Source organism: Silurus aristotelis (assembly GCF_946808225.1).
Source record: "Silurus aristotelis genome assembly, chromosome: 22".
Taxonomy (NCBI): domain Eukaryota; kingdom Metazoa; phylum Chordata; class Actinopteri; order Siluriformes; family Siluridae; genus Silurus; species Silurus aristotelis.
In genome coordinates, this window is record NC_139595.1 from 1,922,883 (window position 1) to 1,941,832 (window position 18,950).

General features: G+C 39.6%; 1 protein-coding gene across 4 annotated transcripts in view; it reads right to left on the reverse strand.

Annotated features, from left to right (window-relative positions):
- fgf12a (fibroblast growth factor 12a) overlaps window positions 1-18,950 on the reverse strand; it is a 176,467-nt gene that overhangs the window by 7,978 nt on the left and 149,539 nt on the right. For all 4 annotated transcript variants that reach the window (XM_083525235.1, XM_083525237.1, XM_083525236.1 and 1 more), the window contains one exon: window positions 11,080-11,183. In XM_083525235.1, coding sequence (XP_083381361.1) covers window positions 11,080-11,183 — 104 coding nt within the window. The remainder of the gene's footprint in view (window positions 1-11,079; window positions 11,184-18,950) is intronic.

An 18,950-nucleotide genomic window follows, 5' to 3' on the forward strand; every position in this document is an offset into this window, starting at 1 on the left:
AATCTGGATACGGGCATCTAATAAATGCTGTAAATGTGCGGAAAAAACACTAGCAAGACTCCATTTCAATAATTCTCTCTTTTTCAACGACCAAAATGTTCACCTAAAAACACTCATTGTTACTCTCAGACCTTATGGGGTGTCCGCTGTAAGAGTGTGTTACTATTAGAACAGGTGCTTTTATACAAACCTGAGTTTTTAATTATAGTTAAATACTCTCTGAGCTGCAGTTCGGGAAAATGAATCCGTGATTTGAGACTCGAGACTTCCTCAGTGCTGTGATAATCCCTCAGTGCTGTGATAATCATCAGTGAAAAAGCAGCACAGTGAAAGAAATAGACAGAAATAATAAAAATTTAAACCAGTAGTTGAATGAGACTGGCTTGGGGACACTATATGGACAAAAGAGTGTATTTGTGGACACCTGATCATAAGACTGGTGTGTGTTTTTTTGTAACATCTCTTTCCACATTGAATCCCCATTCGCTGATAATAGAATCCACTCTTATGGGAAGATGTTCCTCTAGATTTTGTAGAGATGTGAGAGATTTTATTGAGCCACAAGAGTGTTAGTAAAGTCAGGTACTGATGTAGATGAGGTGAGGAGGCCACTTCCAAAGCAGATCTTCAAGGAGCTAGCTTTGTGCACAGGATCATTGTCATGCAGGTTTCAACGTGAAAAAATCCAGTGCCCCAAAACTGTCCATATAGTATAGTGGTAATGCTAATAAATGAGAAGAAGGAAAGAGAACGCAGGATGACGGCAGGGTCGAGACCAGACGAGGACGTGTTTGGCTATGAGAGACTCTGGAGCAAAGACAAATGGACGTGAATTTAACGGGACAGCGCTGCTTAAGCTAGATAAATCGTTCATTGCCGAGATCCGTCTGACAGGGCGTTATTATTCCGAAGGCAAAGCCGGGGCGGACCTCGAACACACCACTCCAATGCCGTCTAGACAGTCGCTTCAATCACACTGAAAGTCTCCGAAGGACACGCTTCTAGAAGGCTAGAACGTTCCCTCATGCGAGCTTTAATAACTGGAGGACTTTAATTTTAAAGGACAATATAATAAACGAGACAGCTTTAATCAAAGAGCTGGTGTGAGATATTAAATGGAAGTTGTTTACTAATAGGGTGCGGACGCAAAATCAATGACCTGACCCCGACGAATAAAGGCTTTCTGTTACACGTGTATCGATCCGTGAAGATTATCAGGAAGAAATTAATAAAATGACTTCAGCATTTTAATTAGCTTAATTGATCTCTGCTGCATGCCAAGTATGAGTAAAAAAACAGCAGGAACTTTTTTATTATGCTTCCATTTACAAATTTAGGTGAGACTACAGGACTACTTTTTTACACGGAAGGATACCACAAATCTTTTTTAGAATCATCAGTACCTGGAACTACTTTTTTACATTTTACCTGGAACATAAATATTTTTTTTATTTAAAGATTTTTTTTACTCTGAACTACCTTTTTTTTATTTATTTATTTATTTATTTAATTATTTTTTTGTTTGTTGATGGAACAACTTTACATTTTCTAAACTATTTATGTAACTATTTATATTATAACCTTCCAGTCACTACCGTAAATACTTTTTTTACCTGGAACCTTTTTGTTTTTATTTATTTATTAACTAATTTTTTTTGTCATTGCTGGAACTACTTTTTTTGTCTATTTTTTTACCTGAGAACTGGTTGTTTATGTTTTGACTCAGAACTACTTTCAACCTGTATCCCTCCTCACTCTACACGAATAATGACTGTATTGTAGAAGACGTCTTTGAAAGCAGTAGAACTCAGTTTTCCCTTCACTTGAACTACAAGGCCCAAACCTAGATCTATGAAGATCTGCTCCACATGGGTTAGAAGCGTGTAAAAGATCTCCTGATATAGAGCTCCTGACCTCAACCCTATTAAACAACTTAGAGATGAACTGGAACATTGACTAAGAAGAATGTAGAGGTATATAGAGATATAAAGATATAGACGGAGATATATAGAGATATATAGATATAAATGGAGGTATATAGAGATATATAGACATAGACAGAGTTATAACATAGCAGATAAAGAGAAGGTTAAAAACTGGAGTGTTCCTTTGAAAAAAAAAAAAAACCTTTAGCCAGTCATTTGCTACACGAGGCAGTTTTATTGCGAGGTGCTTTTAGCTGGTGATGGCGAATGCGGCTGTACGTCAACTGCATTTCATTAGCTTTAAGATAATTAACCCTAAGAGCAGAGTTGCTGAGATGTAGATCTGGCATACCGAATGAGTCGAGTGTGTGTGTGTGTGTGTGTGTGTGTGTGTGTGTGTGTGTGTGTGTGTGTGTGTGAGAAAATAAAAGATAAAGAGAGATGGATGAAAGAAAGACAACAAAAAAAAGAGAGATGGGAGAAAAGAGACAGAGAGGAATGAGCCAAAGATGAGATAGAGATGAGACAATGCGGGGGAGAAGGAAGAGAGGAAAAAATGGGGTGAGACAAAAATGGGATGTAGAGAGAAGAAAAAGAGATAGAGAGAGAGTTTAGCCAAAGAGGGGAGAGAAATAGGAGAGATGAGAGAGAGTGAGAAAAAGGTGAGACTAGAATCTGTTGGCAACAGGAATCCCAGTGTTTCTCTTATCGATGTTTCTTTGTGCAACACGGCGATGCAGAACAGCAGCGTACACTGCCGATGCGCACTGAAGGAAACAGGAAGAGCTTTTATCCTCGTCTAACGAATTTTGTACGTGCGTAATTAGCACATTCAGTTCGTCAACTACGATAAAAGAAAAATAGAGAGGGAGGAGTGTGCGTGCGTGTGTGTGTAGGTGTGTGCTGGAGTGCATTTTAATCAGTTATGAGAACACACGTGAGACGTGCGCACGACAGCGTATAGAAGCTCCAGCTTCATGTTTCTGAGTGGCTTTGATGTATGGCAGAAGGTGCACTTGTGCTTAGTAAAAGATGGAGGAATTTAAAGGAGAGATGGATAGAGGGATGGAGAGAGAGAGAGAGAGAGAGAGAGAGAGAGAGAGAGAGAGAGAGAGAGAGAGAGAGAGAGAGAGAGAGAGAGAGAGAGAAGGAAAGGGAGTTGGGATTACCGCTGTGCAACAAAGTAGGACACATCAAGCATGTCATAAATAATGGAGGAGAACTCCGTAGCCGAAAACGGAAACCCCACGCAATCCTGCTCCTAATGCTGCAAAGCGACATCACACAAACCCTCCTTCAGCGACCCACACCTCAGCCACCGGCGACACGTTTTATACCGGAAAAAAATCTAAAACCTACAGTCACATTACAAACAAGGAGAAGTCACGTGCTGAATTTCACGTGTTCTTTGTTCAGAGCTCAGGTTTTTAGCTGTGATAGTACGGGACAGTTTCAAACGTAGAGCATGTGGGACACCTGACATTTCCAGCCATACTGTACCTTCTTCATAGACACACAGATATGTAGGAAGCCTTTGGATGTGGGAGCATGAAATTTTCCCTTCACTTCAACCAGGAGACCCAAACCTGTTTCAGCATCACAATGCTTCTATGCACACAGACAACTCCATGAAGATCTGCTTTCCATGGGATGGAAGTGTGTGGAAGATCTCTCGATTCAACACGGTGCGGTTCAACGAAGAAAATATGATGCTGTGCAATTCGACATGGTACAGAAAGTCCACTTTTATTTCTCTGGTTCAGACAAACAGCAAGTCATCATCACTTCCACAAACAGGCCTTTGTAGTTCAAAAAGCAAAAAAAAAGAGAATAAAACCAGATGTTGTTTTCCTGTTGTGTTTGCAGGAAGTTACAGCTCTACCTCTGCCGTGTTAATCTGTATACTTTATGACACTGAGGACACGCCTCGGCCTCCGTAGTAATGATACGTCGCATTCACGTTGCAGCAGTGGTGCTGAGACCAATAAATAGTAATGCTGTAGCGCATCTACTAATATTTATATATAAATAAATTGTGCTTTAATGACGCAAAAACCGATGCATCGCATTACAAACGCCAACTTGTATCCGATGCATTATTATTTTTTTTTATCCGTGCATCACATCGTTAACTTTTATGCCGACGTGAATCTCTGAATCTTACTATCCCTACAGGCACCAGACACACACTTATTAACACACTCTTGCACACCCAGTGGTAATGTAGCATCACCAATCCACCCATGAGCATGCTTTTGGGACTTTCGGAGAAAACCCAGTAAACCCTGAGGACACTCGAAATCCACATCTTTATCCAAACAACGACGGTTTGAGTAAACAAGTGATGAAAATGTTCCCGTCCTGTTTTTAGAGGACACGCAGTCGAAGTTTGTGATTTCGCATGAAGGAAGTGCACGCTGCTCATCGGCAGAAAGATTTATGGCTATCTGAGCGCTTCGTCTGTCGCAGGCGGAGTGGGGCCAAGCTCCTGGGGTCTAACCTATTTATGGGCTTCAAGCAATTATTAGCGGAAGATTGTGGTCACTCCTGAGAGAGTCTTACACACACACACACACACACACACACACACACACACACACACACACACACACAAACAACACACACACTTAATCTTTAATTTACCTAAGAGGCTGTAAATAATGTTTTTCCTCAAACTGTTAACACAAAGTCTGACGCACACAATTGTACCGGACGTCTTTGGATGCCGGAGCATGAAATCTTTCATTCGCTTGAACTACGAGACCCAAACCTGTTCCATCATGAACGTGGAAGATCTTGAATGGTCTGCTATAGAGCACCAACATCTTTCAGATGAATGTGAACACTGAGCGCCCCTCAGGCCTCCTCACGTCACCAACATCAATGCCTGATTTCATTAAGTATGAGCACAAATCTCCTCAAAAACTAGCGAAATATCTTCCCAGAAGAGTGGAGCATATTATAACAGCAAATTGAGGATAGGATGGACTTGTGTCCATATTAGTGTCACAGCGCTGATAAAATTCTTCGTTCTGATTGGTCTTAAGTGTAGCTGCAATTCGCAGGTTGATGTTAATGCCCTCATTCTAATAAATTTGTAGATTTATGTAAGGAGTCTCCAGTTTTAGTGTAGCGTAAGCTATAAGATTAGATTTTCTGACAGGACGACGGAGTTTATGCCTCTTAGCGATTTCGCAGTAACGTGGCGCTGCACTCAACAACGTTATACGTAACTGTAATTGGATGAAAAGGACGTCTGTTGTTGCTTTGCTTTAAAATGAAATAAAACAGTCAAATACTAAATGATGGTGAAGTGACCCAGTTAGGGGTGTACGATACTGTTTATATCGTGTACGTTAATATCGTAATTGCTGTTTTAACAATGTGCGATTTGACATATAGGCTCTTTATAGACGTCTAGATCTTGACGTATAGACTCGTGCATTTAGAATGATCACAATATGATGTGATGGCAGAAAATGTGTACATTTATATCATTTCTTATAGGTAATCAATATCACAAGTGTCATTTGTATCTTCAGAAATCAGATATCAAAATATATTAGATTAGATTATAAAATACTGATTTAATTCGCAACAGCCAAAATCTCTTATTGTTCTAATTGACTGATCGAAAGTAGTAATGACTTTGTAACGGCTACTAAAAATCTATTTGAACTCATTAGAAAAGATTCTTTTGTATCACTGTTGTGAACTGACCACCACACACAATATGAAGAATATCAACAGTTTTAGGAGTCAGCTGTCCATGGTCCTTAAAGTGCCAGTACAATAACATACTCTCACAGCCATGTCACTCAGATGTGGTGGGATCCAAGTTTTCAAAGGCTAGGCACAAGCTGCATCATTACAGCATGGAGAAGACCAGCCTCCATTTCCTCCTTCATGCTGTTCAGGACTGCAAACAAAATGAGCAGAAGCAGAGCAGAAAATCTTTCCCTGGTAATTACATCCCAAAAGACAGAAACCAACTAACGCTGGAACCTCTGTCCTCTCTTAAAGAAAAGCAATGCAGTCCACCAGAGCATCCAAGGAAGCCACCGTAACACCGCTGAGAGCTTCTCGGACCACCACCTAATGAAATACTTCATCTTCAACCGGCCGGTTAATGGGGGCGGATAATCGTTAGTCGGCAGAATTTTTTTATGCATCACAGGCCACCACATCCGCACCGCACCTCGTGAGATCCCTTCCTCGGGATGTTTAATGAATTAAAATTATCCAAAGTACGGAGGAGGAGATGATGAAAACTAGCCTTGTGGAAACAACGTGGGCACGAAGTAACCCCTAAAGACGAGCTGCACAAAATTTTGCATTCGGCTAAATGTGGAGCATAAAATGGTACCCGTGGCTCTACAAGCCCCAGCTGATGGAAATATGGAGCAGGACTGACAGAGCGGAAATGCAAATTTATAATCCAACTTTAAGCCTCCGCCTAATTTCCTTTGTCATTTAGTCTTTCATTTTCCTTCTCTCTAGCTTCCTCCCTTTCTCTATGTCTCATATCATCATTTCTTCATAAAAGCAGATAGAACTTTGAAACTCGCACTTCCTCCGAGGCAACCGGTTCTTCTGAACTTTCTTGACACGATGAGCGCTCGAGTCTGCTGCATAGGCATGCATGCTCCAGATAGGCTGGTTTGTTACTTAGCAACAGAGAAGGAAAGATACCTGACCTGCCACCCAGCAAGAACAGAACGAGTTCTGGTCTCAAGATCACAGATAGACACGGCCACAGCGGTGGATTTGACCTTGACAGTGCCGGAAGGGCTCTCTGAGAGCTACATAAAGCTGTTCAGAAAAATGTTCATCATAACATCTCAGATAATTATAATAAAACAATATAAAGACAAAAGTATTAGGACACTAGATTTTCCAGCCATATGTGCTTCTACTCCAAACTGTTACCACAAAGTTGGAGGTACACAGTTGAACTATGAGATCCAAACCTGTTCCAGCGTGGCAATGCCTCAGTGCACAAAGCCAGCTCCATGAAGATCTGCTTTACATGGGTTGGAAGTGTGTGGATCTTATATAGAGCTATAGATCTCTGACCAGGGGCGGATCTATACCGGGGTGGCAACTGCCATCCTAAGAAAAAGCATTGCCACCCCATGTGCCACTCCAGAACTGGTATCCAAATGTACAAAGCATTATTTTAATTAATTTCCTCAACCGATTTACAGCAGAGGGGCTTCAATGTGATGAAAAAACAAAAAATAAAAAACATACATCGTTAAATAATAGCAAGAAACTTTCTATTGAATCAATCACTGACCACAAACAAACGCACAGCACGTGTTCATTAGTATTATTTATTCCAAATGCTTGTTTTATGTCGACATCAATCTATTTATTTTCAACCAAATAACAAAATGATAAAACTCTACAGTGTAACGTCGCCACACTCTCTCCAAACATCCAGTCTGGTTATTATATTTTACTTATGGCTTGTTACTAAGTTGTTCTGTAGTTTGCTTTTAGTTTCTCATGTTGAATATCTTTCAGTGTTCAGTTCTGACTAAATGTTTTCTGTTGCAATAAGTGGTTTGAGAAGCAGTAAGTAATGATTTCTTTTTGTTTAAACATCGTAACTGCTGCGTTACAATTCGCATGGATGCGTGATCTTGATTGTAACAGCGATCTTGTTTCTAGTTTAAATGCTTCGTCTCGTTTTAAGACACAATATATAATGATGATTCTTAAATTTAGTTTACTAGTTTAGTAGCTAAATTTGTACAAATATTAAACAATTCATGTTTATTAAATTTTAGTTTATTTGTATTGCGCATTTAACAATGAACATTGGTTAAAAGCAGCTTTACACAGATAATGCAGTGATAAAGAATGAATACGTTTGTTTCTTTATAAGTGTACGTTTGTCCCTGATGAACAAGTCGGTGGCGATTGTGGTGAAGGAAAAACTCCCTGAGATGCATAAGGAAGAAACCTTGAGAGGAACCACACTCAAGAGGGAACCTCATCCTCATCTGGGTGCCAATGAATGTCCATTTATTACAGATAAACGATGTTGAGGTGCAGTGACGGAGATCAGATGGAAACTGTAGTCCTGAGTCAGTGTAGCTATTGCCTAGATATGTTCTCTTATTTCAAGACTCTTACTGCACTGGCAGTAAGATATATTTGGACACTGCTTTTTGTTGCAGTTTATATACACCATATCATTACATTTATGTTTTTCCAATACAGATATCAGATTCAAGTAAAATCAATCAGTCTTTATTTAATGTTTATAGACCAATATAAGAATGTGCACCCCAGTGTTTACACTGAATATTTAGATCATTCCTTGAATCCACAAGAACTATGCAAGGATGCTTGCTTCAGGGTTGCCACCCCTCATAATTCTCATGCCTTCCCCTTGCCACCCATAAATAATCTTCTAGATCCACCCCTGTGTCTAGAAACTCAACCCTATTGAACACCTTTGATATGAATTGAAATACTGACCTCAGGCTGCTTCATCTTCTTCTACTCCCATTAGGGGGCGCCACAGCGGATCATCCGTCTCCATACCCCCCTGTCCTCTACATCTGCCTCTTTCAAACCAACTACCTGCATGTCTTCCTTCACCACATCCATAAACCTCCTCCTTGGTCTTCCTCTTTTCCTCCTTCCTGGTGGCTCCATCCTCAGCATCTCCTACTGATATACCCCATGTCCCTCCTCTGTACATGTCCAAACCATCTCAATCTCACCTCCCTCACCTTGTCTTCAAAACGTCCTACATGCACCGTCCCTCTAATAAACTCATTTCTAATCCTGTCCATCGTCGTCACTCCCAACGAACATCTCCACATCTTCAGCTCTGCTACCTTCAGCTCCACCTCCTGTCTTTTACTTAATACCACTGTCTCTAAACCAAAAGTAAAACATGTATAAATATGTCAAATATGTTTTTCTATGATTCATTCACATGATAATACTGCAGCCTTTGGGCTCTTGCGAGAACATGAGCCTTCGTGGAGACGAGAAAGCATTTGATCGCTGCAGGTTTTTTTTTACATATTATATAAAAAAAAAACAGTAAACAAACCAGACAACCTTTTAAATGAATAAATATCGAGATGTCTCCCAATCGGATGCCATAAAGGCTCACGCTGTCGCAGGAATTTGGCTCCCGTATTCCCATTCAGAAATGTTTCCTAATATAAATATTACTGCTGAGGGAATTACCAGAGCCAAGAGCGTTCCAGGCGCCGAGCGCACGATAAGAGCACTTGCTATTTCATTGAAATAAAATAAAAAATATAACACACAAAAAAACCACCAGCTAAGTGGCTCCTCATTAGCGTGAAGTGCTCAGGTCTCCTGAAACGCCGCCAAAAGCACGAACAAGCGTTTCACACGCGCAACACTGCGAAGGCCAAACTCTGAACACCGCCACTAAAACATGTCGGAAGTCCAGGAAATCAAACGCCCACTGTTTTATTCGCATCCCGTTATGAAAGCGTCTGAGTGTTCAAAGCGATTCATTCTTCAGGGTTGAGGTGAAAATCCTGAAAATCATATGATTAATACATGACAATAAATTTGTCAGAAAATATCCTCACGTAGCCAAAGGACGTCTGCACCTTTGTCTCGTCGTTCGTCCTTGTTGTTTAATTGACATGTCTTTCAACTTCCCTTTTGTTTTGTTCATGTCTGTATATACAGTGCTGTGAAAATGTAGGGTTTTTTGTTTTTGTGGTTTTTTTGTATATTTGTCACACACACACGTACAAGAATCAAAGAATATGCAAATAAAGTCGTCGCAATACCTGAATAAAGTTAAAATATTCAGAGAATGAAGTCAAATTACGAGAAGAAAGAAGAAATTACAAGATTAAAAGTCGGAATTATAGGAATAAAAGTCGGAATTACAGGAATAAAGTCAAAATATATTAGAATGAAGTAAAATTACGAGTATTAAGAAGAAATCACAGGACTTAAAGTCGGAATTACAGGAATAAAGTCAAAATATTTTAGAATAAAGTAAAATTACGAGTATTAAGAAGAAATTACAGGAATAAAAGTTGGAATTACAGGAATAAAGTCAAAATATTTTGGGGAAAAAAAGGAATTTGTTTGAGATAAATCACAGAATTGCGAGTCACGTTTTGCTGTTTTGTATAAATTGGATGTGGAAGATTTTTTTAATATTACTTCAGGTTATTATCATAAACGTCTTTATACTGCACTCGCATTCCTTTAACTATTCTGCCGATGTATTACATGATAATAAAAAAAGATCAAGTCTTTCATTAATAAAAAATGTACTCGTTGGCAAATTGCTGTGGCATAAGAGGAATAAAACACCACAGAATGTGCTGCTGTCAGCAAATAATCAGCTTCAGAGTGCAGCAGAATCTCAGTAACTCCACACTCTTCATTAATAAAGAGATTCCTTTTTAATATTTTTCCTCCTCGGGTTTTTTCATCCATTCTTTTCTTTCAGGTTGCAAAACCTACATAAATAAAAGCGCGACGTGGTTTTCTTTATTGTTCGAGCGCCATAAAGCGGCCTCATCTCAACCGATCGATCGGTTACCAAAGCGCATCCGATTGCCACTTCATTAGGTAACGCTGATGGATTGGCGTTTGTGGGATGGATGCTTCAAACGTACGGTTTACTCCCCCCGTATTGATCCCGGCGTTAAATCCATAGCGACCCGGCAGCTATGGGAAATGAAATGATTCTGCTTCTTCTCTCAGACGGTCTTTTACAGGATTAAGAGTTTTGTGAGTGACCGTTATATAAGTAGTGGAGAGATGTAGCCCAATGCGACACTCTCGCAGGGTTTCGAGAAGCGAGCGACGTGCGGAAGAGAGCGCATATGCCTGTCATCCGCCATAACTCAGCAAGAGCCCAGAGGGAGGAAGCTGGCAGGAGGAGCATTAACCCTTCACATAACCAGACTGCACTGTTTGGTGCAGGAGAACACCAGAGAAGCGAATAGTGCATCTCTGTGAGCATTGAGAGTTTGTATTTTATCTCAGTTATGCTATAAGATTGGAGATATGCCGATAAGGAAGGATGCGTGCTCATCCGATGAATAATCAGGTGCCGTCAGTCGGCATGGTGATAAATAATTTCGCTGCAGGTGGATTCAGGGGAACAAGCGACACTCACCGAGCTGTAGAGAAAGCCTTCTCCGTTCATGCCGATGTAGAAGCCAGCCTTCACGCCCTGGATGGCCACCACCCTGAGTCCGACCGGGATGAGGTTAAAGAGGGCTAGAAAGGCAAACAGCAGGTCCAATGTTAGATAATAATTAGATGCTGTCACCCCAGCAAATATGACACAAAGCTGACTCAGCCAAATATATATACATACACATATATATGTGTATGGAGAGAGAGGTGAAGAGAGGGAGAGAGAGAGAGAGAGAGAGAGAGAGAGAGAGAGAGAGAGAGAGAGAGACGGAAAGGAAAGGAAAGTTGGGAAGCTGTTATAAGTTATTGTTGGATTAGATAAGTCACCCTGAACAAGTGCCAACCTGCACTTGTCCCCCGGAGGTGATACAATCTCATCAGATCGCAATCTATTTCTGTTAGACCAGGACATAAATTGGCCTCAACAGGATATTATATCCTCTAAACACGTCAATAAATCGTGAGGAAGATTTGACTAAAAGTCATGGAAATCATCGCTGTCATGTAGATTCCCTGAATGGAGATTTGGTCACGGACTTTCTTCTCCTCTCATATTAAGCAAATTTCATGAACATTTATAAGAAAAAAGATTAGGGTGAAGGAAATGCTCAGATTTCCTACCTTTTGTCTTCGGGGCGAAACGATCGGATTTGTAATTATTCTCTTCAAATGGAGTCTTTAAATACGAAAGTGTGTTAAACTGCCTCAAGTCTTACTTGAACTTTGAAACTATCTTGAAATTACTTATTCAGTTTCTTAGCAACAATTTGGTGCAAAAAAAACATCCACTGTTTCATTCATTCAGTCATTTAATGATATGATTTGGAGTCTATTTCAGGAAAATGTCCACAAAGCAGCATGTAACCTGTAGGACAAGAGTCCATGCAGTACAAAAAAGGATTATTGTCTAAATATAAGAAATACGTGCATGATTTAAGAAGATCCAGACTGGAAACAAGTCGAATGATCTGCCAGTGCAGTAAGATAATTACCTGGTAAAAAAAGAGATTCTTGAAATAAGAAAACATATCTAGGCTATATATAAAAAAAAACAAAAAACAATAAGCTTTAAAATAGGAATTTAAAAACTTGTCAAATTAACTTAAAACTAGCTTGTTTTTTTTTATTGTTGTTGTTTTTTTTATTTTACTTTTTGCTTTTCTCATTTTGTGTGAATAATTTTAAAACCAAAGCTACTAAACAAGAGAATCTCCAAAAAATCGAAGAATCTCTATTTTATATTGTGTCTTAAAAACGGGATAAAGAATTTAAACTAAAAACAAGATTACTATTAAAATCAAGATCACGCATACATGCGTGTTGTCAACAATTATTTACTCAAATGTCCTGAAACACACAGTAGTTACGATGCAAAAACAAAGCGAAATCATTACTTCTCAAAATACTTCAACTTATTGCAATATAAAACATTAATCAATGTATTTTATCAGAACTGAACACTTTAAACATTTTCCACATGAGAAACTGAAATCAAATTACAGATCATCTTAGTGAAAAGCCATTAGTACTTCGTATAAAGTAAAAAATTATAACCGTACTGATAATGTTTAAAAAGATTGTGACGACTTTATACTGTAGATTCTGATCATTTGTTTATTAGGTGATCTTATTAGATTTTGTGTATTTTTGCATGGCTTCTAAAAATAAAACATACTACTTTTATCTTCCATACTTATATACAATAAATATTTACATATTAGGGTTTTACAATACAATTCACATTAACGCGTGATTAGTGCAGCGCGCATTTCTGTTCGTCCGTTTTAATAAAAAATATATAATTAAATGAATATAAAAGAGGTGAAATTAAAACCTTCAACGCAACACACGTTTATTTGCGACGTCCTTTCTTTACTCAAATATTTTAAAACATTTTAATCACAAAACACTTGTTTTTCTGATGCGCCAAGTCTCACAAAAAATCGAGCACCAAAAATCCGCCATGATGCACACATCCGGCAATTAAAACCGTCCGTGTGGAAACACAGCAAAAGTTCCGTTTAGTGCCCTGATGATTCACGTAATCGAAAACACCATAGTTACTTTAAAACATTTACAAGTAGATTTTGTCTTCATGCTCTATGTTGAGTTTGGTTTCATTATTAATAAACATCAATATTACTCCATGCCCATGTTGATTAGAGTATTAGAAACTTGAAAAGTATTCATTTAAGGTTCAAATGTGCGATTTAGTTGCGATTAATCACGATTTAACTCGTGACAATCATGTGATTAACTGCGATTAAATATTTTATTGTATATCATACACTTTTTTTGTTTAATGTTTAATATTTGCTGTAGTTTGTCTGTTTCTCACGTAAGCATTTAATTGTACAAACTGTCACTGACATCTGTGCATATCACACATAAAGTTCTTGATATTAAATAATTATTTAGAATAAATAATACTAATGAACAAGTCCTAAGTTTGATAATTGAGCATTTTATTACAGCTAAAATAAAGTCTTAAAAGATACAATTTGCAGGTAACTTTAAACTAAAGGAAGAAAAGATAAATAATCTTAATACAATCATAATAATCGTACACAATCTGCTCTTCCATAGTATTATTTTTTTTTTTTAAATAAGATCAATGCAATTTTTATGGCTAAAAATTAGATTGGAAGCAGTGAAACACAGACTCTCCCTCAAGCTCTATATTAATTCTTGAATATTCATTTCGAATGGGATATGGGATGTATACTCACAACCGTCTGGTCACTACTACACTTGTTCACTATGCAATACTTGATGACCTGGACTCTGAAAAGGCTTTTTATATCTCTTGAAAGTTCTCTTCTTACCCAAGGTGATTTTGTAAAAGAAAAAAAAGAAGCTGCACTCATGATGGAAAGGCACTCAGTGCTGTGACAAGGGCATCAGCAGGTAAAAATCTATGCAGGAGGGCTTCTGGAAAGTTCTGAGAGCAGTGAGTATGCGGAATGCATTACGTATGAATGAAAAATTACCTCTCTGACTTCTCAGGTTTTTCTCATTAGTGCTAAGAAACACAATCTACAGCTGTCAGATTAAGTTAGGACACATTTCAGTAATAAAACCGCAGTTTGATGCTGTTTTTGTGTTCAACTCCTCTATATATGGGTAAACTCAGTTCAGCTTTAGAAAGAATACTTAGACGATCCCATCCTGGTCATACGTATCTTTATACACCTCACAAAGCCCAGGATCTGTCGCACCTAAGACAGAAGCGTCTCACTTCAGGAAGGGATAAGAGTAATCTTTTCTGACAGATCTGTGCGTATGTCAGCTCTGAAGTTAAAACACAAAAAAAATAAAAACAAAGAGCTAGTGGCAGCTGCCGAGACTCTTCAAAGAGACGGTCCGTTCTCAAACCCTGCCACCCAGCTGTGTCTTATCCATGCTGTCCAGACTCATGATCAGCAAAGCCGACTTTGGCTGGGGACCATGAGAAACTTATATTAGTCATGATTAATGACCGCAAACCTCTACTGCTATTAGCAAAGCAGTCAAGGTCGCTGAATAGCTGGCATCAAAGGCAGATTGTGGAGCATTTACTAACAGCCACGGTTCATTCTTTATTACATTTCCTGCCTTCTGAAACAAGACACGAACCCTGGTAAGTATAATTTGTGTGTGTTTTGTCATTTCTTTGGCGAAGCAAATTCAGTGAAATGCGAATTCAATAAGCCCAGGGGTCTGAGGAAAACAGATTGATGTGGACCACCAACATGCAAACAGTCTGGGGTAGATAGTGTCTCTACTTGCCTGTCAATCATGAAGTTGGCTGGCAATTAGAAAAATCCTCTGTAGATCACTGTATTCCCTGAGTTTTGTCCTTCCATTGTGATGTAACATACACCTGTATACTACTACATTGTCTATATTTGAGTGACCTAACCGCTAACTAGCATGCTAGCAATCAAGAATCACACCACAGCCAGGGCAGGGTAGAACATTCCATTCAATAAACACACACACGGCCATCCATGATTGGCTAATATACACTATATGGACGAAAGTATTAAGGTATTTCCGAGACATATGTGGTTCTTTCCCAAACTGGTAGCGCAAAGCTGAAGGCACACAATTGTATTGGACGTCTTTGGATCTTGAAATTTGCCCTCCACTTAAACTAGGAGACCCAAATCTGTTCCAGCATGACAATGCCACTGTGCACAAAGCCAGCACAAACACCCTTGTGGCTGAATAACTCTTACACCAATCACCTGGAAACATCTGGAACATCTTCCCAGTTTGATTGTCGTTGCATATAAAGTAGAGCATTTTTCATCCAGCCTCTATTTTATTGTTCTATAAGGACACAGCAATTCCTCAGAAGATGGCCGAAGAGTTATAACAACAACCGTTCAGGTGTCCACAAACTTTTGTCCATAATAGTGTGTATTATCCTAATCCCAGATTTTCTGATTAGTTTTTTATTAAATAGTCATTTGAAACAATTATTACCTCAAGCCCTGCTAAAAAGCCATAGTTACCTAATGTAGGTGTCATCATGGACCAGTTGATATAAAACAACGCAATTGTTGGTTGTTCCTGAACATGGTTTCTTAACCAGAGTTATTAAGTAGCACTAATTAGATACATTGTTTCGCTCGATTTGATTTTATAAACGTACCAGCCAAGGTCTCATCCCATGCTAACGAGCAATGCAAATTAGCCAGTGTCCGGATCCTGAATTTCATGCTGTAGTAGATAAAAAGGGAAATCCCAAGTCCTCAGACATTTTAACCCTGCATTAAACAGCTTGGTTTTCAGGTGTCATCAAGACAATGATCTGGTTTCAAGAACTGATTTTCATTTAGATTGCTAGCGATGCCAGGAAGGGTACATATAGTATTCAGGACGCATTGCTGCTCCCGAGCTGCTGACTGCTGTGACAGAAAGGCCATCTGGAAATTCATTACTTTTCTCATCATCACAATCAAAGGTTCAAGAGGTCAATTATTTCAAGGTGGAAGTAATCCATAATTCTTCTTATCAGTTTCGACGATCGACACCGTTGCTTGTCATGGCACGAACACCAAAGAGCTTCTATATTCGTCTCTCGCTGTTTCAGTCTCTCGTGCTGTAAAAAGAAGTTTCCGGAATTGTGAATTATTTATAGTACAAATGGTTTGGGACATTTTTTGTTATATTTTACGGGATGAATTATTTACTTTTCTCTCCGAGCTCTGCAACTGTCTGACAGCTGAAGGTTTACGGTTCAGGAGATCTAAAAGATATTCCATCACCATCCTCCTCCTGCAGAACAACCTTCAAAGATCTTCACTTGACGCTCCAATTTCTTCATCCTTGGTCTTTGTTTGAAAAAACGTTCGAACCAATTTTTCAACAAATGTATTTGATTAATAATTTCAAATATATAACGTTCCCAACACTAAACACTGTTTTTATGCAATTTTTATTTTTATTGCATTTAAGTTTTAATGTTTTATTGCGTTTGTTTTTTTTGTTTGTTTTTTTTTACTGCTGAGGCTGCGTTAACACTGATCCGGATAAAATTGAAAAACGGCGTAATTGTCTAGAAACGTATAAAATCGTTTTCAGTTGCTAAGGTTCCAAAAGTTGCTCATCCACAACGAAACGTCTAAAAAAACTAAACGTAAGATGCTTCGATATGCGTAATTTCCCCCCGCCGTTTATTTGCGTTGCGGCCACATCAATTTCGAGGAAAGTTAAGTTTTTTTAACTGGACCGACAGGAAGGTGGAAATGTTGCAGCGAGTAACACAGGAGTATAAAGTAGTATAAAATATAAAGCATGCAAGAATATAGAATGTGTTTGATCCGAAATGCAACTGTCCTCTGGTTCCACCGCTGAACAACAACTGCGAGGAAACATTCCGTCTCTTTTGAAGAAAAGCAACCTGGAGTAGATACAAACTGTACAACAAAACAGCTGTACAATCATCGTCCGCCATCTTGGCTGAATTGGTCACATGACTGCGTTACTATGCAGTAAATAAGGCCATGTCCAGAGTAATATGTTTTCTTTTAAAAACGCATATTTCTTTCTCCGTTTTGGCCTTCTGTTCACACTGATACGTCGTTTTTAGTCCACGGAAACGTCGTTTTTCAAAAACGCTCTCCAACGTAGTTCAGTATGAAAATGCTGTTTTCGCGCTGCAGTGTGGACTGTAAGAAATGGAGGCTTTCAAAAACAATGGTGCATTTTTAGCTTTTTAGGCCACCAAGATGGTACACGACATTGTACAGTAATTTTGAGTCCCGTGAGCTCGTTCTTACTGAGCAACGTCGTCAGAAGCGTACTTTTCTTCGGAGCGATATTATTCCGGCGTATTTGTCTTGACACGTCTCCCAGCCTATATTCTCGCTCGCTTGTGCTACTTTATACTCCTGTGTTACTCGCAGCGACAACGGCGCATTCCTGTCTGTCCTTTTAAAAAGCTCGCTGCCTTTCCTCGACGTCGCTGTGACTTTTCAAAGAGCCGGAAAGTAAACAAACGCCGGGTGGAAATGGGGTTTTGCTCACGTGCAGGACAGGGACGTGAGCGTTTTCTGACGTTTCGTTTTGGATGAGCAACTTTTGGGAAATGATTGAAAACGATAGTGTGGATGTGGATAGTTTTTAGACGGAAATGTTGCTTTTGATTGATCCGTATTTGTAACCCAGCCATTAGAGGGGCACAAGCCAGTGTACTCTTAGTGCCGGTCCCAAGCCCGGGTAAATGGGGAGGGTTGCGTTAGGAAGGGCATCCAGCGTAAAACATGTGCCAAATCAAATATGCGGATCACAAATGAGAATTTCATACCGGATCGGTCGAGGCCCGGGTTAACAACGACCGCCACAGGTATCGTTAGCCGACAGGGTACCGGTGGAAATTGGGCTACTGTTGGCCGAAGGAGGAGAAGGAGAGGAGGAAGGCGTCTACAGAGACGGCAGGAAAAGGAGCAGTGTAGGAGAGTAGAGGTTCGGGTTGGTACTTTAAATGTTGGTACTATGACGGGAAAAGGGAGAGAGATAGCTGATATGATGGAGAGGAGAAAGGTAGATGTGTTGTGTGTTCAGGAGACCAAGTGGAAAGGGAGTAAGGCCAGGAACATTGGAGGTGGGTTTAAACTGTTTTATCATGGTGTGGATGGGAAGAGAAATGGTGTAGGGGTGATTCTGAAGGAAGAGTACAGTAAGAGTGTAGTGGAGGTGAAGAGAGTTTCTGATAGGGTGATGATCGTGAAGGTGGAAGTTGAAGGGATGATGATAAATGTCATCAGTGCCTATGCTCCACAAGTTGGCTGTGAGATGGAGGAGAAAGAAAGATTCTGGAGTGAATTAGATGAAGTGGTAGATGGTGTACCTAGGAAAGAACGATTGGTGATTGGGGCAGACTTTAATGGGCATGTAGGTGAAGGGAACAGAGGTGATGAGGAGGTGATGGGTAGGTATGGTTTTAAGGAGAGGAATGTGGAAGGGCAGATGGTGGTAGATTTTGCTAAAAGGATGGAAATGGCAGTGGTGAACACGTATTTTAAGAAGAAGGAGGATCATAGGGTGACGTATAAGAGTGGAGGAAGGTGCACACAGGTGGATTATCTTCTGTGTAGGAGATGCAACCTGAAGGAGATTGGAGACTGTAAGGTGTTGGCGGGGGACAGTGTAGCTAGACAGCATCGGATGGTGGTCTGTAGGATGGTTTTGGAGGCGAAGAAGAAGAGGAGGAAAGTAAGGTTTGAAAGAAGAATAAGATGGTGGAAACTGAAGGAGGAAGAGTGTAGTGTGAGGTTCAGGGAAGAGGTCAGACAGAGGCTTGGTGGTGGTGAAGAGGTGCCGGATGATTGGGCAACTACTGCAGGAGTGATGAGGGAG